This window comes from Ambystoma mexicanum, chromosome 3q (genome assembly GCF_040938575.1).
Source record: "Ambystoma mexicanum isolate Mex_15411 chromosome 3q, UKY_AmexF1_1, whole genome shotgun sequence".
NCBI classification, from domain to species: domain Eukaryota; kingdom Metazoa; phylum Chordata; class Amphibia; order Caudata; family Ambystomatidae; genus Ambystoma; species Ambystoma mexicanum.
This window is the reverse complement of record NC_090926.1, coordinates 608,602,323-608,626,346: the sequence shown is the minus strand read 5'-3', so window position 1 is coordinate 608,626,346 and position 24,024 is coordinate 608,602,323. Positions and strand designations below refer to the sequence as shown.

Here is a 24,024-nt window from a genome sequence, read left to right as displayed (position 1 = left end):
AATTTCTCACTATTTCTCACTTGGTATTTCCTGGCCTCCATTGGAACAACCTGTTTTAAATATGAATAAAATGTGTTTTTAATGAGGCTGCTTGAAATGAACCCATCAATACATACTAATCCTCACAACATGTGCAATGTAGACAAACACATACTTTCTTTTGAAACTACTTCAACAAAGAAATGTTTTGATGTTTAATTGAACATCAAATCTCCAGTGGGGTGAACATACTCCATCAATACATTTGTTGATTCATTCTTAGAGAGTCCATCTTCACCATTCAGTACAATGTCCGCTCCTTCATGAATGTCAAACATTGGTCATGGATGAAGCTCTACTTCAAGATTAAGCCCCTCCTGAAGAGCGCCGAGTCTGAGAAGGAGATGGCCAACATGAAAGAAGAGTTTGAGAAAACCAAAGAAAGTCTGGCTAAATCCGAGGCCAGAAGGAAGGAACTGGAAGAGAAAATGGTTGCTGTCATGCAGGAAAAGAATGACCTGCTGCTTCAAGTCCAGTCCGTAAGTTCTAACTCTAATACAAGAACAATATTCTAATTTCATAACATACAAAGGCAATACAAAAAGTAAAGATTGTTCTATGAAAAGTGAAATAACTGAATTGAACCCATTTGTTCAAATTTACATTGAAATAGGGAAGAAGATCATCGTTTCATGGTTGCGACACCATGGCCCACTTAAACATACCATATATAGTTTTCATTGTTAGCAGGCACCGTCAAACAAGTAGCTGTTAGGGGCGGTGGTAGAACAATGGGCAACACAAAGAAGTGATGAAAACATCTGGCATCACAGGATGAAACAGCATTTTTGGGTCATGGTGTATTAGTGAGAGCCAGGGGGGATGGGGATGATGAGGGAGCTGGGCTGGGGGATTAGGGTGCAAGGTGTGGGAGTAGGAAGAGGCCAATCGTGTGCAACAAAAAGAAGGCCTGCAATGGAGAGACACATGATAGGAAGGTCCACATCTCTAATTTAATTGAACTGTGACCTGAATGCAATGCTTATTTCTTAATAACATGGCACATTACCCGCTGCAGATTCCCTTAAATGAGGAGGAAACGATCACTTACAAATATTGAAGTATAATGTATAGGACTCCAATTACACTGTCTTATCTTTATGTTTAAATGATATATAACTAACGTTATTTAGTCAAATTCGAAAACCATGAATGGTCTATATTACATTTGTGCTTTTGACATTTTATTTAAAATCTCATAGGAAACAGAAAATCTGTCGGATGCTGAGGAAAGGTGTGAGCAGCTCATCAAAAGCAAGATTGGCCTGGAGGCTAAAATTAAGGAAATTACTGAAAGGCTGGAGGATGAAGAAGAATCCAACGCTGAGCTGACCGCCAAGAAGAGGAAACTCGAGGACGAGTGCTCCGAGCTCAAGAAGGACATCGACGACCTCGAGCTGACACTGGCCAAAGTGGAAAAGGAGAAGCATGCCACTGAGAACAAGGTAACATATATGTTTTTATTTGACTTAGGAAACACACAAAAAAGGTTTTGATCAAATTATTAGGCCATTCTTTGCTGATTGACGAAAAACACACAATGAGAGGTGCCTTCTTGCTTATTGTGAGCTTACTTAGAATGTGCATACTTAGGCGCAGGTGCCACAAGTGTTACCAAGATAAGCAAACTCAATGTTTACAAAGAAGTTGAAAACTTTAGTTTCGACCCATTCAGCATTTTGAAAAATAGTGTGTAAATGCGAACTATTAAAACTAAGAAAACATGGAGGAAGTTGCCTGTGAATAAGGAGCGAAAATGCACAAAATGTTGAGCTTTGTTGATTAGAACAATCAGACCTGAAATGCAAATCAAGGCTATGGTACCTGTTGGCCCAACACTGTGGTCTTTCTGTAAGTCAAATTAACTAAGTTCACATGTTTTTTGTTCAGGTTAAAGCCTCATCTTTAAGAATGAACATAATTGCTAGAAAATTTTTGGGAGTTCCTATTTTCTGCTTAAATATGACCCCAACCAACATTGAAAACTCCACACCAAATATTTGCTGGTTCAAAACAAACAGCACTTTTCTGCAACATTTTTATGAGATGTCCTTGTGACAGACCAGTGCTGAAATGCCGCTGGGTTTCTGAATGATGTATGCATTTAAGATAAGATGAATTATCCATTTGCAATCACAGGTTAAGAATCTTACTGAAGAAATGGCCATCTTGGATGAAAATATAGCTAAGCTCTCCAAGGAGAAGAAGGCTCTCCAAGAAGCTCATCAGCAGACCTTGGATGACCTTCAAGCGGAAGAAGACAAAGTCAACACTCTAACCAAAGCAAAATCGAAGCTGGAGCAGCAAGTGGATGATGTAAGTCACCTCCCATAGAGAAAACGACAGCTGTTCAATGACAGATAACAATATCTCTCACTGTTGCCTGGCATAATCACAATGATCATTTCCTACCTTCTCTTTTACTGTAGCTTGAAGGTTCCCTGGAACAAGAGAAGAAGCTTCGCATGGACTTGGAAAGAGCTAAGAGGAAGCTTGAAGGTGACCTCAAATTGGCCCAGGAATCTCTTATGGACATGGAAAATGACAAGCAACAGCTCGATGAAAAGAATAAAAAGTAAGTGTATTAAAGGTTGCAAACAGGAATGAGAATTTCATCAAGAAACAGATTGGAATGACAAGTGATGTGTGACCTTTAGTAATTGAGGGCCATTCCCAAACATGCAGTCAGTAGCCAGTGGTAGCCAGTAGTGAACGTGCAGTAAACACGCAGTAACTGAAATTGCAGGTTGGCTTCACTCGGCCTGCACTACCAGTGATCTTGATTAGAGAACCCTGCATGGAGAGATGACTAGTACATGTATAGGGATAGTATGGGTGGGGCAACATATTTTCGTCAAACTCCTTCAGGATTGTGTACTTTGCAAAACTGCATAATAATTGCATAGTGCAATAGTGTTCAATTAATCTCCACACAGCAAGGAATGTATCAATTGTACGTACCATAGCTCCATAATTATGTCAGGTAGATACAGACTTTCACGTAACCATTGCTATTCTCCTCTTTAGTGGTAATTCAGTGGCATAGCTTTCCGGGATAGAGAGTAGTTCATTTAGTGGTGACTAAACATTGCTGGCGTCATCGCCAAGAGCATTCATTCATGTGGTAGATTTCAACTCAATCACTTAATCCCAACAAATCCCAGCTATGGTATAGTGAATTGGTCACATGGTTTGCAACTTCTTATTAAAAACGGATTATCGACACAAGCTAAAACAGTATTTTGGACAACCACTAAGTTAATAATTCTACTTGCTTCAAAAAAGAGGGACAACTTCAACATTTCAACTCACATATCACTTTTAGGGTGATCTGTGAAAACTGTTTCTTGGCCACAAAACATATACATGTTGAGGAAAGATGAAATGACATCATTGTGCTCATCAGAGTTTTAAGGTGCATAGTACAGGAAACGTGTGTAAGTGTGCACAACACTGCAGTTAATTAACCAGTTTTTGTTCCACCAGGATTATGAATGGCGATAGACAAATCTTGCTCATGTGAATGTGCTTAACTTGTTTCATTTGATCAGGAAGGAGTTTGAAATCAGTCAATTCCAAAGTAGGATTGAGGATGAGCAGATCCTAGGTGTGCAACTGCAGAAGAAGATCAAGGAGCTGCAGGTATGTTTTAATATTTCTGATTTCTGAGAACAGGAAGAGCATAGGGTCTCCCACAGATTCAGATTGAAAAGCTTGAAAGGAGGATGCAGTGAGTAACTGCACAGAATAGACTGCACTATTATGCCATCCTGCCAACTTTGCGGGACTCTGGCTGTGTCCCATCACTCGACTGCACTAGTACTGGATGACCATTTCCATAAGCACCTCCTTGAGTTGAAGATTGCATTCTAAGCGAAGCCAGGATGTATACTGGAAGTGGTCACAAAGAGGAGAAGCCTGTTGGCATACATCATCTCCTAAACTTGTTTGGCATTTGCCAAGGACTTTAAGAAGTTCACCTCCTCCCATCACAAACTGCTAATATAATAAACACCAGTCACTGGTGGGTGAAGGGCGGCACACATATTCAGCCATATTGAATTTGAAGCATAAAAGGCACATTCCTCATGTTGCCCCCGCTCTAATAGTAACAGAATGAAAGTTGACAGACATCTTGGCACCACGAAATATGCCTTATTAGTCAAAGGTGTGAACACAAGCCACAACTGTCCTGATTATTGTGGTGCCCACCCTCACGGCATTGTGCTTGGTTTAGCAACCATGGGTGGCCTGCTGATAACAACACTCCTGAGCAACAGTCTGACTTTAAAGCTCTCACGTATGAGACTGGTTACAATGCAGCGGGAATGACCAACTGTACCTACCTGGTTCATGTGCCCTGACACTCACAGGTTTCAGAAACACACAAATGTAATTCATAAAATAAATAAATAATAATATCTTATTTTCAAGTGAAAGAAGGACATCCTTGGTGTTTTATTCGGTGGTCTATTGATTGTGAAGAAAGAATCATTGGTCATATCGTGTTAGCATGTTTCCTTTTTTCTGTCTTTGTACTAGTTAGAGAAATTGAGGTGGTAGTAATCTAGAGCCATTACCTTATTGGAAAGTATTCTATAGCAGGTGTCTGGTATATACAGAAGATATTGTCTCAATGCATTAATTAAAAACATTTTACATGCATGTCGTAGGTGATAGACACACGGACCAAACAGTGGTTTGCAAACATTCTTTAGACTAAAAGACCGTCCACATTACCCAAAATATTCCATACTTTTTGGCCGTCATATCATTGAGGCATTTGTACTTCTCCTATTTTCAGGCGCGCATCGAAGAACTTGAAGAGGAAATAGAGGCTGAACGGGCGGGCCGTGCCAAAACAGAGAAGCAGAGGTCAGATCTCTCCAGGGAGCTTGAAGAGATCAGCGAGAGGCTGGAGGAGGCCGGCGGGGCCACCTCAGCTCAGATTGAGATGAACAAGAAGCGAGATGCGGAATACCAGAAAATGCGCCGTGACCTGGAAGAGTCCACACTGCAGCATGAAGCTACAGCCGCTGCTCTACGCAAGAAGCACGCGGACAGTGCCGCAGAACTTGCGGAGCAAATCGACAACCTGCAGCGAGTCAAACAGAAGCTGGAGAAGGAGAAGAGTGAGCTGAAGATGGAGATCGATGACCTCGCCAGTAACATGGAGTCTGTCTCCAAAACCAAGGCAGGTTTATTTGACTTTTGTTGTGTATTTATTGCCGTTGCCTAAGTTATTTTGCAAAACTGACAAATCAATAATGTATATATAATTTCCTTTTTCAAAAAGGCTAACCTGGAAAAAACATGCAGAGCCCTAGAGGACCAATTTAGTGAAGTGAAGTCAAAAGATGAAGAACACCAACGACAAATCATTGACCTGAATACACACAGGGCTCGCCTGGCAACAGAGAATGGTAAAACATGCATACTATTCAGGACTTTTCTATAAGAATGATAATGCAAAGACAACTTTGTTCATTTTCTAAACATCTCTACCTTTAGGTGAATTTTCTAGGCAGTTAGATGAAAAGGAGTCTTTGATTTCACAGCTAAGCAGGGCCAAGCAAGCCTTCACCCAGCAGCTGGAGGAGCTGAAGAGACATCTGGAGGAAGAGACAAAGGTAGATGATGTCACCCTCAAGCAACATTCCTACATAGATTTCAATGTCATTTCAAGATATGCCACTATTTAAGCAAATTATAAAACACAGCTTACTTGTCTCAGTGACATTCTCCAAGTTATTATTACAAGAGGTAGTTACTAATGGAACCCTTAACTCCCTGTTTAAGAAAAGCTAAAGTTGTGATAGGTTCTATCACAAGTAAAGTGTAGGTCTGCAGGCAAAGAGCTTTATGCAAGAATGGACATTTGGGGTGAATTATAACACTAATTGAACATATTTCATGGATGATACGTTATTGGGTCTGATGATAAATGGAGCTCATTGTGTTACATTAACAAAAGTGTATTAATATGCATTTGGATGAATTATGTCAAACATTAAGTTCAATAGATTTTCTGAGGCTCTGCTCTATTTGGTGTGAGAAACCCTAATGCCACTCTATTTTGTTCCAACTTGTGCTGTTGTCCCTCCCTGCAGGCTAAGAATGCTCTCGCGCATGGTCTGCAATCTTCCCGCCATGACTGCGACTTGCTCCGGGAACAATATGAAGAGGAGCAGGAGGCCAAGGCGGAGCTGCAGCGGGCATTGTCCAAAGCCAATGGTGAAGTTGCCCAATGGAGGACCAAGTATGAGACCGATGCCATCCAGCGCACAGAGGAGCTGGAAGAGGCCAAGTATGTTTTTAAAGACTCTTTACAATGTTCATGGTTTGCTTTTGAGTGATTGTGTTTGAGAGTATTGTATGGGTTCTTTGCAACATACCCATAATACATTCAATAAAAACATTGTTTGTGGTGGTCTTTCAAGCATCACTGCCTCTGCAATAAAGATAGGGCTTTTACCTAGTGTTCATATTTATAATTATAATTGGTTATTTATAACGCACGTTATACCCAGAGGTTTCTAAGTGCGGACCCGGGGTTTGAACTTGTGCTGCTCTGCGTTGTCTTGCTTCCAAGGTGAGCACGTTGCCCCTGAACTATCCTTTCTATCTTAACTGACAGATGTGTTATGGCGATATATCCTAATTACTCTCACATGCATAATAGAATCATCAACAGTGTTGGAATGTATATATAGACTTAATATGTTTTGTGAATTTATGTACTGCAAACCAGACACCCAGGGGTGTTGGAGTGCTGAACAAGAATGGTTTGGTCAACCCTGAGCAGGGGTGAAGTGTGAGGACAGTTCTAAACATTAGTGTAACGGTCATTGCCAAATGGCAGTTACCGATGCAGATGTTTTAAAGGACCGACATTCCACAGAGAATCTGGCAGCTCACCTGCGTGCTACTGAAAAATTAAAGATGGGTCGCCAGCACATTAGACGAGCTGCAAGTGACCTAAACTATAGTCTTTTTTAGTTAATAATAATACTGCGCGGCTCGCAGTCAGCGAGCAGCACTCCCGAACAAGCATATATGCCCAAAACCAGAATCACCTAAAATGTGCTTAATCGAAGAACATTAACCAGTGACTAATTCAATTCCTAGCATGGGCTCCAGGGTAGTATACATTTGGAAAATATAATTCTTAGGGAGGGCCCCTGTGATTTCTAATTTCAGCATGGGGAACTCTTCCCTGGATTTGCTTATATGCTCTCTGATTTCAGTGTAGGTTGGCCTGCATTAGAAATAGAGAAAATACTGTTTCTAGCACAGGTGCTGCACAGGCTCCCAAATCCTACGGCTAGTGGGTGGTGTTACTCCGAAGCCCGCATTGACCTGCACACATCTCTCTGTTGGGGATAGCTTGCATGGAGACACTGATAATATTCATGGGCCACTTTTTAAGGCGTTTTCCCAGACCTTGTGTGGAGCAGTAAGAAGAAACGTAGCGGTCTAGTGCAACGATTGAGGGAAGAAGACATTCTGACTTGGTGGCTTTGAAAAAGGAGGCGTGTTAGCCACATTTCAAAATTACTAGACAGACTACTGATGGGGACAACAACATATTTCATACAAAACAGAAAAGAAGTTTTACAAAACAGAAAAGAAGTTTTATTGACAACCACAATTCTCCATTATTTTCTTTCTTATTTGACCCACAGCTTGCTGCACCGTTTTTAAATGTCCTGTGCTAATAAATAAATGTTTATTCTCCTTCAGGAAAAAGCTTGCCCAACGACTACAGGAGGCCGAGGAACAGATCGAGGCTGTTAATTCCAAGTGTGCTTCTTTGGAAAAGACAAAACAGAGACTCAATGGTGAAGTTGAAGACCTCATGATTGACGTGGAGCGGTCGAACTCAGCCTGTGCAGCCCTGGACAAGAAGCAGAAAAACTTTGACAAGGTATCGCAAAGGGCAACATAGTTAGCTCTTGGGGTAATATCTACAGAAAATGACTTGAAAAGAGCCTTCCTTCAGATCCCTTGCATTGCATGCTGGTGCCTTCTGAGCTAGTCATCCATTTCAATAAAAGCTTTCCCTATATACAGAAGTCTTAGGAAACACATATGCCACACTTGGAACTAGGAAACACGCCCAATCCAATGTTCAGTAATGTGTATTAGACCATGATTTCTTCTAATGGTTAATGGAATACCTTATTGAAAATTGGAACAGACACAAAACAGGGAGATGAACTCGAGCAATGCTTAGAGTCTAGTGAACACCCTACATGTATCCAAAATTGAGCTTTACATATCTTTTCAGACAGTGGACTGATTCTGTGGTTGAAGTGATTATAAAGCACTTACAATAGTTAAGAACGAGGTATGTACTTTGTGAAGGATTCCAGAGTATCACGGTATCAATAGAATTGAAAGAGTAATTTCACAAATATTGTATAAGTTCATTAAACGCTATCAATAGGAGAGTATTGTGCAAAAGCCCGAATTTCCATAATGTTTGCTTTCCCTGACTCCATAGATCCTGGCAGAATGGAAGCAAAAGCACGATGAAGCTCAGGCAGAACTTGAATCAGCCCTGAAAGAGTCACGATCGCTGAGTACCGAGGTCTTCAAAATAAAGAACGCATATGAGGAGTCATTGGAACATCTTGAGACCCTCAAGAGAGAAAACAAAAACCTTCAACGTGAGTTGCAGTTTCAGCGGTGTGGGGACTTGTTGGCTTTGACGGTTCAGGGGAGCCCTGGATAGAACCAAAACCATCTCAGAAGAAAATAAGCAGAGGATAATAACTTTCTCTGATCCTTCTCCGGCTATGAATCACTGAGAAAAAATACTACTCATTAAATTTGGCTGTATTTTTCCCTTTACTTTCATAATGTTTTTTGCATAACTAAATCCAATCTATCTAAATAATTTGATGTATTTTCCTGATTTGGGCTGCATTCGATTTTTATTTTGGGTAGGTGCGTGCAAGCACTTGACAACTCACAAAATTGAAATAGCATGTTTCTAACTTTTGATGTGCTGAAGTTTCCATTTTAGATGTGCTGGGCACTATAGAGCTGCCTATATGTACATATTGTCCTAATTTATGAAACACAAACCCAATTAGGTTCTGCAGTAATTTAACAAAATGTATTCCAATTGCAGAGGAGATTTCTGACCTCACCGAACAAATTGCTGAAAGTGGAAAGAGCATTCATGAATTGGAAAAAGCCAAGAAACAACTTGAGCAAGAAAAGAATGATCTTCATTCTGCATTGGAGGAGGCTGAGGCAAGTATAAGACGGACCCACTCCTTGTGCAAATCATTAGAAATGATCACATAACAAATGTGTTATTGTAAATGATAGCGCTTCAATTCCAACTTGCATACAAACAAAGCAATGTTGCCATATAAACCAATCATCTTAAACTCTACAGGCCTCACTGGAACATGAAGAGGCAAAGATCCTCCGCATTCAACTGGAGCTGACCCAAGTGAAAGGTGAGATTGATAGAAAGATTGCTGAGAAGGACGAGGAGATCGACCAAATAAAGAGGACAAGCCAGAGGGCTCTAGAATCCATGCAGAGCACGCTGGATTCTGAGATCCGAAGCAGGAATGATGCCCTCAGGTTGAAGAAGAAGATGGAGGGAGACCTGAATGAGATGGAAATCCAGCTGGGACACGCCAACCGCCAAGCAGCCGAGGCACAGAAACAGCTCAGGAATGTGCAAGGACAGCTCAAGGTAATGCATCGTTACAGACATATTTGCTATTGATGTTTGCTCTAGAGAGTGCAATATTACACATTATAGTCTTTCTTTGCTTTCTCATAAAGGATGCCCAGCTGCACCTGGATGATGCTCTCAGAAGCAATGAAGATCTGAAGGAACAGGTGGCCATGGTTGAGCGCAGAAGTAACCTGATGGCAGCAGAAATTGAGGAGATGAGAGCGGCCCTGGAACAGACTGAGCGCGGCCGCAAAGTGGCTGAACAGGAACTTCTCGATGTTTCTGAGCGTGTGCAGCTGCTACACTCTCAGGTACACCTCGTCTGCCCAGGGCTTTCCATTCTCCTTTCTCATTTGCCCTTCATTTTCCATCCGCTGGACATTATCTGGATATAGTCTCTGGCGCATCTTACTCAGCTTCCTTTCAAACATAATCTGTTTGCCAGATCTTCTGGCAACACCATCTTTATTTCTTGATGTGCTCCCCCCTCGTGGCACTGGCTTAAAGAGCATCTTCATTTGTTTTCTCTGCACAGAGGTTCCTCATGATAGTCATTATTCAACTGTAGAATGAATGCATTGTTTTCCAGACCCATTTGTGAATAAAGGCTGTTGCATGACAAACCTTCCCGAATGACAGAATGTCTACATTCTGAATGACGGAGAGCTGAGAACTAGGGTTTGGGTATGTTTGACCTTTTGCAAGTAGTCCTCAGCAATTTGACCTAAAAACATTTGACCTTTTTACCAATTTGACCTCCATTGTAAAGATGTGGGGGACACCCCTGCAACCCATTTTTGACGTATGAGCGGGGAACACCCCCGCAACCCATGCACCTCATGTTCAGGTAAGTAGGAATTCACCTATTTGACCTAAAACAAAAAGGTCTGTTTGGATCGGATGCAAAAAAGGTCAATTTGAACCACTCAGAAAAGGTCAATTTGGTCAAAATGTCAAATGTTTTAAGTCAAATAGGCTAATACCAAGAACTCGTGCACAAAGATTTCATTACAATATGTCTTCTACATTTACAATCACTGTACCATCCACAGTACACTATTATCCCGAGTTTTTAACTTTGATATCCAGCAATCTATCTTCTGGAATGCTACTATTAATGGCCATATCACCTGCCATTTAAAAGAACATTTAAATAAGCAGTGTGCCGGATAAATAAGCTTCACTGGTACTATTCTACTATGTCGTGGTTCAGCACCATAGTGAAAGGCAACCGAATGCAATGCATGAAACCAAAGAGATGCTTAGGAAAAATCTTGAAAAAAATATACATACAGAAAATGAATGATTAAATTTGATGACATTATTATTCGCAGAACACCAGCCTCATCAACACAAAGAAGAAGATGGAGGCGGACATCTCTCAGCTTCAGAGTGAAGTGGAAGAAGCCGTCCAGGAGGCGAGAAATGCAGAAGAAAAAGCCAAAAAATCAATCACTGATGTAAGTTGTGTTTATTTGCCAAAAAACACTTTCATTTTGATCATGTAAGGCCGTTTTACTATTTTAAAGCCAAGACTTGCTCTTGAACTTTTCTGGGAGTATGCAGTCAGAGGCCATCCTAGGGATGTGCATCTGCAGTGTCTATTGTGACATCAGCTGTGTCCACATGTGTTAATATCGGGGGACGCATGATATGATATGATATGGCATTCATAACGCGCCTGTATACAAGTGTTTCTATCAATTAAAACAGTGTTTGATTGGCAGATACTTTGGATATGGAACCTATTGCTTTTTTATCAGTCAATTAGAATTAAATGGTGTGTAGATTTATTCGAGCTAAAGCATTGGAAAGTGTGCATTGTTAGGGTGTGTCCATGGTGCTTCCTGGAATGAAACACTGGCACACCGAGATGTTCACCAACTCCAATGCTGGGTCATAAAGACAGAGAACATCCGTCTCAGAATGGTCAGAAAAGGTGCCTGCCGAGACAGTGTGTGTTTACCTAAATGGATGGGTTAACCAGCAGCAGGCAATGCTAAGAAGCCACTGCATATAGGGGGAGAAGGAAGAGTGGAGCTGGCATATAACACACCCAGAAAGAGACCATTCCCAACTAGAATCAGAGCCAGAAGTGCATGATCAAATGCAGCAAGGAAGTAGCGAAACAGTGTAACGCGCATGGACAGGGTTATGGACATTGCTACCTAAGAGAAAGAGTAGGAACAGCGAGCGTAGGATTGTTAGCAACACGGAAGCTCCTATTGTGCATAGACCTTCTCACGATTGGAGCTGTGAAAGGGATCTCTCTCACTCCTTGCCCCCAACCACCCACTCTTTCCCATCTTCGCTCTCTGGGGACACTACAGCAAACATGCCCCCTCCCACCAAACGCCCTCCCTCTGCCCCCAGTGCTAATCGCTTATCATCAAGGGGATACCACTGCCACTTCACTCCTCCCACCCTCCCAAGCCTCTCCGTCACCCTTTTCATTCCCCAGTCTCTTCGTCGCCTCATTGGCCCGCCTCACACCAATTACCGCTCCTCGGCCACTTCCTTTCACTTTCTGGATTGCGAAATCGAAATTTCACACCAGTTATGTGCACCAATATCAATTTCACAAACCAGGAAGTACACCCTTGTCTGATAAACAGGCAGGGTACATATGCCCACTATTAGCAGATGTTATTGCCCTCCTCTGAGCCAATCCGAATCTTCAGATGCTCAATAAATAAGAGTGCAGTCAATAACTACTAGTGTTGACTCCATTCGTAACTGTTTTCTTTAAAAGGAAACAGAAACAACAATGCGATTTCCAGGCAAAGAAGTTTATCAACAAGCATATTCCTCTCTCGGAGGACCATTTGCTCCACTGAAACACACCAACGATAATGCTGAACCATGGGATAATGCTTTCCCTTATCGAGAAACTGTTTGTTTTATTTGACACCTAATGCATGCTCATGGTAAACCCACTCCAGTTTAGCCAAGTTTGCAATTAAACCTTGTTAGTTAAATACAAAAAAATACAAATAAATAAAAGCATATTTAATGTACTGCCTCTCTATTTACTTTACTCACTATTAAAGTAAAATGTTTACTTCACCATCAAAACCCTGAAACTTGTATTGCTATTGCCACTAAGCGCTAATTGCCCTTTGTACCTCGGGAGAGGTCGTGATCGCTTAGGATAATGACCCTCCCCAATTTATGGCCCTAGGACATCAATAAACCTCATCAGCAAATGAACGCTTTTGTTGCTCATCTAAGCGGAAGTGAGCACGCAAATTGTCTTATTTGTTTAATTAATAATGCCTCTGTCAAAATGAGTTGCGATATATATGAACATGTATTCCACTAGGAGTGCCTGCTGCTATGTCACAAGCTATACACTAATGATGCTCGCTTTGTCTTACATTTGTATTTTATTGCTTTCTTTCCACTGTTTCAAAAATTCTCTAAATAAAAAATGTAAAAACCTGCCATTATTCAATGGTACAATAATAGCAGAGATGCTTTTACCTTTGTTAATGCTGTTGGGGAAAGTATTTCAATGGAAGTTACAAATGATGTATTTCGTTCACTAGGCGGCCATGATGGCGGAGGAGCTGAAGAAGGAGCAGGACACAAGTTCCCATCTTGAGAGGATGAAGAAGAACCTGGATCAGACGGTGAAGGACCTACAGCACCGCCTGGACGAGGCTGAACAGCTGGCGCTGAAGGGTGGCAAGAAGCAGCTCCAGAAACTAGAGTCCAGGGTATGAATCACATTAGAAGCGCTTTTGGATTAACAATCACTATTCTAAATGCTCTGGGTTGAAACCTATAGTCCTAAAGTTACTGTGAGGAATGATGGAGCAGCAATTTGTTCTGGCTTTTTGCTTTGACACAACTGAACTGCAAATGGGATCCATAATCCGGTGGTGCCAATGACTCATACAGTTGTGAGCACGTGCAAGGACTGCACCGACTTCTGCCCCACTGCTTTCTTTTGTGTCCAGCAGTAGGAAGTGCCAGTGCAGGTAATGTCACAGTGAACTTGGGTTGCAATAGTGATACATTTCAAGAAGGCAGTGTTTCCTTGGTTTTGACAGTCATTCCTGTACCGCCAATGCTGAAGTACCTCTCGTTTTAGGTTAACCAGTTATTAAACAGTCACTTATTGTAAAGGTGAACACACTTGCAGTGATGCCATTGTGGCGTCCGCTTGCCAACTGAGCTACACTGAACACCTGTTAAGTGAAACTCATTGGATGTGTTAGTACCAGAGCTGGACTTGGATCTCCAACTTTCTAGCCATGTCATTACTAGGTTGTTATACAATTCTAATTCTCTTAGAATAGCCAATCAACATAGAAACAGTGCATGCAAAGGACCACACAATAAAACATAAAAACGCATCTAGGAAAGGTAAAGTGTGTGTTCTTGTATACTTTGAAAAAGCTGTTTACTGTTGTCTCTGTCCCCCTTAAACAAAGCTTAATCACCTTATTCCACACAAAGGAGCGCCCATTGGGGCACATGTCCAATTCACAGTTTACTGCATGGGTCTGCAACCTGTGGCTTTCCTAATGTGTTGGACTATGATTTCCATGAATCCTCTCTATTGGCTATGCTGGCTACGGATGATGCCAGTTCTAGCCCAAGAAATATGCAGAGCCAACTTTACAGACCCCTGTTCTACTGCATCCCTATCCCAACAGTCTCAATTGTTCCTATGTGGAAGAAAACTATTCAAGTAGATGCAGACACTGCACCTTGATGAGCCATAAAAGCTACTTCACCATCCAAAAATATGTTCTACCCTGAAGAAGTGACAAGGGTTTCTGAAGAACATGCCCTGTTTCCTGTAGTGTGGCCGGCCTTGCTCCTTGTTAAATCTTATATCACCGGCTGCTCCTCTTCTCCTGCTGGAACCAGTGCCTCATTCCTAAAGGGGCCTCTGAGTGTGGTGAAACACAGTTCATGGTGTTCTTCTGCAGGAACTAGACTGTTTCTTATGAAAGTACGCTCTCTTGCAGGTGCATGAACTAGAGAACGAGCTTGAGGCAGAGCAGCGGCGAGGAGCAGAAGCTATTAAGGGGATGCGGAAGTACGAGCGACGACTCAAGGAGGTCACCTACCAGGTAATCAGAGAGCCCTGTAGACCGATCACTATGGTCGCCACTAGGCTATTAGCACGTCTTGCTACTCGGCCAAACACTTGTTCATCAACTTCTCTATCATTGGCAGTCTGAGGAGGACAAGAAGAACGTGATGCGGCTCCAGGACTTGGTGGACAAGTTGCAGCTGAAGGTGAAGGCCTACAAGAGACAATCGGAAGAGGCCGTAAGTGAAGAATTCAAGCATTATGTTTTTTTTTACAAGGAGTAGTACTGCCATGAACCGTCCCTTCACCAATGTGGTTGTTCACAGGCCACATTTAGAAGCAGGGTGGAACTACGCTAATTCTACAAAACAGTCATGTAAGATTAATGCTTGGCAGGTTCACTTGGGGAATAGAGTGCCCTGCTTATTCTCTGTAGCATGTCTTGAGATTATCATTAGGGACATAGCTTCTTTCACCTATTGATGATTAGAGTGTGCTCTTCAGTAAGGATGCAAGGGGAGAAAGGGTTGATATAATGGAGGGCCACAAGATTTTGTATCATTTAGTTAAATGCACTGCCAGGTACTGAACAGTGATCAGTGATCAGTCCAGTGTCACAAGACACATTTATATTCAATGATATTATTGAGCAAGAGAGTTAACACGTGTTTCATCACGGTCAATATACTCGTTGCTTGCAGCCCTTCTAGACGTCACATATGCACTCACAAAAATGCATTGCCCGTTCCCATGCTTCTTCACATTATCTTCTACATTTAGCATAATAGGTTGATGCCTACGTTGATGTTGTGCTCATGAATTGCTAATGTTGTGATGCAATGTTCTCTCTGTTTCAGGAGGAACAGGCCAACACCCACCTGTCTCGATTCCGAAAGACTCAGCATGAGCTGGAGGAGGCTTCTGAGCGCGCGGACATCGCCGAGTCGCAGGTCAACAAACTGCGAGTGAAGAGCCGAGACATTGGCAAGGTGAGAGAGACCGTGATATCCCTATCATAGGATGAGAGAGGAGGGCAGCCACCCACCCTGTCCTAGTGGAAGACGCAGCTAGTGTGTGCCTTTCTCTCATTCATTCTCTTAATAATTTCATTGAGTGGTGAGTTTACCCCCCACACCCTCCGTAACGGGCCTGCGCTATCCTAATTTTAGACACACACATTTGTTGAATTGCACATAATTGGGAGGAACATAAATGATTGTGGCGGCTGATTCATGTTCTCTCTCATAATGCCAAGAATGGGAGCGGGGCAGTGGCAGGTGTCTGCCCATTCACCCTTCAAAAGATGGCTGCCCGGGTAGACTCGGAGAGAGGGCCAGCTGCTCTTTTCCCAGGTGGCGGCTCCAGCATGTGCCCAGCTTCGAATCCTATGCCATGCTTGCAATTCACCAAACAGTTCTGAGTCATTTCTGACATATGTGCTATTAAATGTAAGTTAACGTGATAGAAGTGCACCCAATGTAATCAATGTCACGTTTGATTTTCTTGCAGAAGGTGGAAGAATGAGGAGTGGAGGCGGAATGCTGAAGAGGTTCATAGAATATGAACGGCTTTGGGATTCAATGTATATTGTACAAAATGTACCATACAGAGCGTCTAGGTTACAATAAATGTTATGCAGCCACCTGTTTCTGATCAATCTTTGTTGTGTATGCATTGTCTCATGGACCCAGAAGTGGGTGTAATCCTAAATCTATGCTTAGGATTCAAGATTCCCCGCTGAGGATTTGGACGTGCTGACGCATAGCTCCATGATCGAATTTTAGTTGCTATTTCCCATCACCATAACACACATTCTCCACTCAAATTCTTAAACAAGCTACTCTGGCCCTTATCCTTTCTACTCATTGCTCCTTATTCAAATCCCTAACTCCCCATCCTCACAATGATCTGGATTTGTCGACGGTCTATAGAACAAGTAAAGGCAAGGGATGCAGCGAGTTTTCTCTGCATCGCCTTAATGCAGTTGTCTTCAAACCAAGACCCCTTGAATATGTGTTTTGTGGCCCCTGACCATTCAGGCTGCTGTATGAGAGATGGACATCACCTTGCAATAGACCACCTTTACCCATTGTATTGTTTGTATTGTATTGTTTATTTATTTATAGAGCGCACCTGGCCGTTAAGCAACTGGGCGCTTACAGAAAATAAATCTTGGGTTGCAGGTACATAAATAAGTTACATTTCTTATGTTACAGGATCATTTATCAAGCATTTCTTATGTTACAATGTCGGAAGACTTACATGTGAGATATGTTACATATATCAAAACATTTATTATGTTACAATGTTGGATGACTTACATGGAAGATATGTTACAGTTACAAGTGTTTACAGAAAATATATTTGGTACAGTTGGAAGCCAGAGTTTAACGTTAGCTTTGAACACATGGAAGGAAGGGGTGGCTCTAAGGGCATATGGGATGGATATCCAGAGATGAGCTGCCAGAACCGGGAACCTGGACCCACCAGTTCTTTTCAGTTTAAAGTTGGGGACTTTGATACTGTTTGAGAGGGCCTTTCTGATGGGACGTTCAGAATTGTGCTTTGTGAATTTTTCTGTGAGGTATGCAGGAGCTTTGTTGTTCAGACAATTGTGTGTAATGTTCAGAGTTTTAAATGTGTTATGGTCATTGATGGCCAGCCAGTTGATGGCTCATCTATGGGCAGATGTGTTGCCCTTTGGGAATTCCTAGGGCTGTTCTAAGGGCATTGTTCTGCAGGGTTTGGAGTTTGTTGATGTTATGTTTACTTGTGCCTAGGTACAGTGCATTACAGTAATCTAATTTGGAGAGGATGAGGGCTCGCACTATGGTGGTGCAGCTATCTGTGGATAGGTATGGTTTGCAGGCGTGGATAAGTTTGCAGGTGTAACTGGTTGCTGAGGCTGTAGCATTTACTTTCTTGTCGAGGGCGAGAGCTGAGTCTATGTAGAATCCTAAGGTTTTAACTTCCTTGGCTACCTTGATTTTGATGCCATTGATCATGATGGAATTGTACAGCTGGGGTAATTTATTCAGTTTGTTGGTAGACCCGATGATTAAGAGCTCAGTCTTGTCGTCGTTAAGACACAGGCCATGGGTGGCCATCCAAGTTTGGATGATTTGGTAGATTTTATTTATGAGTCTGGTGTCCTTTTCATAGTCACCCTGGATTGGGATAAGAATCTGGGTATCATCGGCGTAGTTGGTATATGAGACCCCTAGTTTGTCCAATATATCAAAGAGAGGCTTTGTAAAATATTGTATAACGTGGGGGAAACACATGACCCTTGAGGGACTACACAGGTGATGGGGACTGGATCTGCTGCTGATGAAGGTGAGAAGACTCTTATGGTTCTCTGGTTCAGGAATGAATTTATCCATGCCGTGGCTTTTGTAGAGAAGTTGGCTGCCGATTTGAGGTGATTGCAAAGTACCTTGTGATCTACCAGGTCGAAGGCAGCTGATAGGTCTAGGAGTAGGAGAATAGAGATGTCTCCTCTGTCTTTGCGCTCGTCTAGTTGGTTTTTAAGATCAAGGAGAGCCGTTTCGGATCCATGTCTTGGACTAAATCCTGATTGTCTTGTCCCTAGTAAATTGTTGATCTCCAGATAAGCTTGGATCTGAAGATATGCAGCTTTATCTAACAGTTTTAAGGAGGAACGGGACAGTTGTTATGGGCCTATAGTTTGTTGGGACATTGGGGTCCAGGTTAACTTTTTTTAGGAGAGGTAATATCCAGGCATCTTTAAGGTTAGTTGGCACAGAGCATGATTTAAATGAGGAGTTAATAAATGATGTGACGAAGGGGGCTAGTTCGTGTGCAGCCTCTTTAATAATTGTGGCTGGACAGGTGTCACCAAGGCATCGGGACGGTTTCAAGGACAAGATGATGTTCTTAGTTTCCGCAGTAGAGATGGCTCTAAAGCTAAATTGGTTAGGGGGTTTGCCACAGGGGGTAGCTGTGGGCAGCGAGTGTGCCAGGTGGCCAAGTGCCTGCACTCTCATAGATGCCTCTCATCATGGAGTCTATACTGAGAGTGAAATGGAGATGGTCCCATGAGTTCAATATCAAGCAATTGTTCTGCTGCACTACCAAAACGAGGAAGAGTTGAGACGTTTGCTTTTGTTGGAGGAGGGCTGGGGCAGATGCCTGCTTTGGCACACTTATATCCAGAAGTGTTGAGAGTGAGCAGACATTTCCTTACCATTGAACTACAGAGTGTTAGCAACCAATGATGGGATTTGCCCTGTGAAGCAGACCCGCTGGCTTCCTCGAGCACTTATGTCTCTCTTACTGTAAATTCCTTATTGCTGCCTCACTGTCTAATACACGCTTCTTTCTTGCCAATCTTAGCCAGTTTCCCTCACTTTAATTATGTGTCTGCTGTTCCCTCTTTTCCTTCTTCACTGCCCCCGTTCGGCCTTCCCTCTTCCTCATCAGTCCTGACTGCCACCTTTAGCCATTCTCCCATTCTTATATCTTCCCACTTGCACTCTCTCTCTCTTCCCTCCCATTGCACAAATTATGTCCTTTATCTCTATTTGTTAGACACTTTCATTGCTTCTTTCTTGTTTCTTTTGCCCTCCACCAGTCCTTTCTTTTTATTCTCTACCATGTGTATTCTCTGTCTCTCCTCTGCATCCTTTATTTCACTTTCCTTCAATCCTGACTCTTCTTTTAGTTGCATTCTCATTCTGCCACTTTTTTCCTGTTCTTTCTCTTCTTTTACTTCTCCCAGCATTTTCCGTCTCATCCCCATTCTCTCTTAGCTTTCTCAGCCTTTTTTTCTCTTTCACCCCTCCTTTCAGTTCACTCTCCTGTACTGTCACCCTCTCATTCTGTATGCCCCAGTTCCCATTCTGGCTATCTCCCTCCCTACTGCCATGTGCTCTCTCTCTCCCTCCTTTTCAGTTTCCTGACGATTCTCTCTCTCCTACCTATTCCACCGTATTCTATCTCTCCCTCCTGTTCTGTCTTATCTCTCTCTTCCTCCTGTTCTTTCTCACCCTCCTGTTCTGTGCCTCCCTCTTATTCTTTCCGACTCCATCTCCTATTTTCTGCCTCAGCCTCCTATTCTGTCTCTCTGTACTAGTCTCTCCCTTCCATTCTGTGCTGCCCCCTTATTCTTTCTTAGTTGGCCCCTCTCATGCTGTTCCTCCCTCCTATTCTGTCTCTCTTTTATTCTCTCCCTCCCTCCTATTCGGCTCGATTCTGTCCCTTCTTTCGTATCTGTGTCTCCCTTTTATTCTGATCTAGTGCGTCCCTTGCATTCTGTCTCCCACCTATTCTGTCTCTCCCCATCTCTGTCATATTCGGACTCTCCCATCTATTCCATATTTTACCCCTAGTATGTTCCTTCCTCTAGTCTGTTTCTCCCCTTTTGTCGTTCCTATTATGTCTCTCCCTCTTAGTTGGCCTCTCCCTCCTGGTCTGTGATATTCTGACTCTCCTTTCTGGTCTGTCCTATTTCAACTCTTCCTAATAGTCTGTCTCTCCCCTCCTTGTCTGTTCTAGTCTCTCTCCCTCCTATTCTGTCTCTGACTCCTAGCTTTCTGTCTCTTCCACCCATTATGTCTCTTTCTCCCATTCTATCCCTCCATCCTGGCCCACCCTCTTTTCCTGTTTCTATCCTTTACACATTATAATTATGTGTGGTTTTCTAAAGGATAAGGCTGAATCGTCTGTCCTGCGCAGTCTCACTGTTGAGTCCTCTTTCATTATCCTGTAGTCTCCTTGTTCAATCCATTTCTTTCTTCTCCCATCTATACCCAATTCTGTGTCCCTGCATCCTGTTCCAAGCACCCTTGTTTTCTGTTCTGTTCTGCATTTTCTCCTCTGACTCCCATGCTTTCTCTCTGGCTCCTGTCTGGCATTCTCATGTCTTCCTCATTCTGTCTACCCCCACATACTCCTATTCTCAGCCATTCTCCCTTCCTATAGCCTCTTTCCTCTGGCTATAGTTCCTCCTGACCCCTCTTCTTCCCTCTTGGCTGGGAGCCTGCCTTCCTTCACATTATCCATGCTGGCAAAGAAAGGAAACACAGCATGAAAGCTCTTGCATGCTGTGTTCATTACTTGAAAGGCACACTTGACGCTGAGGCGGTGAGGGGCTCTTTTGTTGTAAACTGGTGTTTTATTGAAGTTTTTGCAATTTTAATAAATACATGCACAATAATGCACAACAATAAAGTCTCCCAGAGAACCCTCCCCTGCCCCCAAAACTTACATAATGAAAACAAAATACATTGTGATCACAACTAGCATGACATCAGAATTTACAGTGGTATGCCATTATTAGTAGCAGTTGTCTGTCATGTCCCAGCAAACTCTCCTCCCTGACTCTGTGCTACTATTAGGGGAACACCCTCCTATTCTAACTCTGCATCAGATGATATGCTAAAATATGATTGATTATTTATAACGCGCTTAACACCCAGAGGTTTCAAAGCGCGAACCCGGCATTGCCCTTGAGCTTTTCTCCCAAGCGCAGTGTTAACACATCTCGTCATCATTTCTGTAATTTATAAATCCTTTCCGGCCTGTTCCCCAGTCCATCCTACCCAGCTGCCAGTGGGAGTGTCACCCTAATCATCGTCCAGGGAAACCTCTCCTGTAGCGTCAAGGTCCCACTTTCTAATCAGTGGGCCCCATTGTTCATCAGGCAACCACATATGGTCGTTAAATATGGCTGTGAGTTTTTCCATTATGAACATGTCTTGCAGTTTGTGTTTCCACCATCCCCCCTGAAGTTTCAAGTGATTTCCATTTCTGGGCTACTGCTGCTCTCAATCCCCTTATCATTGCTTTATACATCCTAGGGATTAAGTCCTCACCGCCCGCTGGGGGTGTCCCTAAATACATTTACATAGGATACATTGCTAGTTCATTCCCCGTTAGATCTTTAATCCACTTTAGTTGTTCTCCCCAGTATGTCTGTATTTTCGGGCAGTGCCTCCACATATGCAAACAGGAGCATATTTTACCACATGCCCTTGGACACAGTGGGGATGTGCCTTCAAACATTTTGGAGAGTCTGAGAGGGTCTCTCTGCCAACCAAGTAGCATTTTAAAATCGTGTTCTATAGTTGACATAAATAGGTTTACAGGGAAGGTAACAATAAACATTCTCCTCCAAGTCTCCACGGATATGTCTTTGGCCGCAAAGTTATCCCAGAGCTTTTTAAAGTTCTGCCTATTCCATATATGTGAAGTAGATAGGACTATATAGAGTTTAAACAGGATCCCTTTGCTATTTTCGGATGTCGCTATCACTTTCTCAAAAATGGTCAAATGTCTGGTTAGAATGTCTCCCCATGTTGTATCCATTAATGCCCCCTTTAGTCGCAAATATTCAAAGACAGAAATTGGCTCTCAACCCAGGACACCCTGGAGAGCATCATATTCAATCAAGGACCCCTGTACAAATAGATTCCCTGCTCACTCTTTCCAAACCATCCCTGTGTGTGATGAAAGTTATGCCATGCAAGATTTAGTGGGGATCCCATACCAATGTAAATGGCTAGTACCATGAAGACAAGTCCTGATTTCTGCTTTTCTTCTTCCAGATGTACCACAATACTCTCAGTGGTGGGTGGTTTATCAGTCTCCTAGGGATCAACCTCGATGGAGAACACAATACATCTCTAACCTTTTCGGGATGAGTTTCCAGGTCTTCTAATAAGTTCACTAATTCCCAGGTCATCCCTCATGTGCTCCACTAGGATTTGCAGTTGTGAGGCCTTATAGTATAAGCAAATATCGGGCAACCCTCCCCCCCGTAATCCCTTGGTAATGTTAGCACAGATTGTTTTATTCTATGAACTTACTTTTGCCCAATTAATCTATTTCTCTATTTCTCTAAAATAGCTATCCAGGAGGATAGTATGTATAGCTGTAAAGAGACAAAAAAAATCAGAGAAGGATATTGATTTTTTAAGGTTATCATTTAGCCGTACAATGATCGCACCATTGTAGCCCAACAGTTAAGATCTCTTTTAATATTATCAATAATAGGATTGAAATGAATATTTACCAATGTTGATCCCCAAGTACGTGATGGCATGTTTCTCTACCTTCATCCCACAAGTCCTATAGTGACTGTGTTCAAATTAGAGCCCATTGAGCAGATCAGCATCACACTCGATTTTCCTAGATTGATCTTTACCAAAGAAAAATATCCATCTGTGGACATGTGTGTCATGAGAGCATGGAGAGAACCATGTGTATCATCTATAGAAGATAATATATCATCTGCAAATAGTGACTGCTTAAATTCCGTCCCTCCACATTGGATACCCCTCATAGCGCGGTTTGCTCATATTGCGAACACCAAAGGTTCCATTGATAAGGCATATAATAGCAGGGAAAGAGGGCAGTCCTGTCCCTTCCCCCTTGATAAGGCTAGTGGTTCTGTTAAAGAGCCATTAACTTTGATTCTTGCTTTCGGGGTGCTTTAGAGGGCTGATACCTGATTTTGAAAATTCACCCTGAATCACATTTTTATTAATACCGTTGTTAGGTAGAGCCATTCCACCCTATTGAAGTCCTTCTCAGAGTCTAATGAGACCAATGCTGCATCCATGCCCTTACTTTGTGATATGTGCATGTGGTCAATGATTTTTCTTATATTGTCCGACCCTTGCCTTCCCATTATAAAGCCTACTTGGTCACCATGGATTGGACATGGTAGGGCACTGTCAATTCTGTTCCCCAGCAGCATAGCCAGGATCTTCACATGACTATTTAATGGGGATATTTGGTCTGTATGAGGAGCAGGATACCGGGTCCTTGCCCATCTTGTGTATAACCACTATTGTGCCACTAACCATTGTTTCTGGAAGTGAACCCCCTTCCAGAATGTTGATGAATACTCAAACTAAGTGAGCTAATGGAGAGCGGTTCATTTTATAGAATCCAACAATGAATCCGTCATCCCCTGGCGTTGTAACACACTTCATATTTGTGATTGTACAGACTACCTGCTCCTCCGTGATGGTCTCCGTTATACCCTCAGCCTGTTCTTGGGATAGGCCAGGGATCGGGATTGAGTTAAGACAGTTATTTATATGGGATCCACCGCCCTCATATTCTGACATGTAAAGTTGTTCATTATAGGCCCTGAACTCTTTGCCCATGCTTTCTGAGTCGCAAACCGTGTTTCCCTCCCGTCTCTTGATACCAAACACCATTTTGGATTTGCAGTCACCCTTTTCATGGTACCTTTGTT

General features: G+C 42.6%; 1 protein-coding gene across 1 annotated transcript in view; it reads left to right on the top strand.

Annotated features, from left to right (window-relative positions):
• The window catches only part of LOC138582823 (myosin-4-like), a 40,352-nt gene extending 23,915 nt beyond the window's left edge, over positions 1-16,437 (top strand). Inside the window, exons 22-41 of the mRNA XM_069654487.1 lie at positions 263-518; positions 1,242-1,484; positions 2,179-2,355; positions 2,469-2,614; positions 3,591-3,681; positions 4,844-5,233; positions 5,336-5,462; positions 5,551-5,669; positions 6,150-6,346; positions 7,783-7,966; positions 8,546-8,711; positions 9,179-9,303; positions 9,452-9,760; positions 9,853-10,056; positions 11,080-11,205; positions 13,294-13,464; positions 14,728-14,832; positions 14,939-15,034; positions 15,653-15,784; positions 16,305-16,437. Coding sequence (XP_069510588.1) covers positions 263-518; positions 1,242-1,484; positions 2,179-2,355; positions 2,469-2,614; positions 3,591-3,681; positions 4,844-5,233; positions 5,336-5,462; positions 5,551-5,669; positions 6,150-6,346; positions 7,783-7,966; positions 8,546-8,711; positions 9,179-9,303; positions 9,452-9,760; positions 9,853-10,056; positions 11,080-11,205; positions 13,294-13,464; positions 14,728-14,832; positions 14,939-15,034; positions 15,653-15,784; positions 16,305-16,319 — 3,379 coding nt within the window. The 3' untranslated portion in view covers positions 16,320-16,437. The remainder of the gene's footprint in view (positions 1-262; positions 519-1,241; positions 1,485-2,178; positions 2,356-2,468; positions 2,615-3,590; positions 3,682-4,843; positions 5,234-5,335; positions 5,463-5,550; positions 5,670-6,149; positions 6,347-7,782; positions 7,967-8,545; positions 8,712-9,178; positions 9,304-9,451; positions 9,761-9,852; positions 10,057-11,079; positions 11,206-13,293; positions 13,465-14,727; positions 14,833-14,938; positions 15,035-15,652; positions 15,785-16,304) is intronic.
• The last annotated feature ends 7,587 nt before the right edge of the window (positions 16,438-24,024 follow it).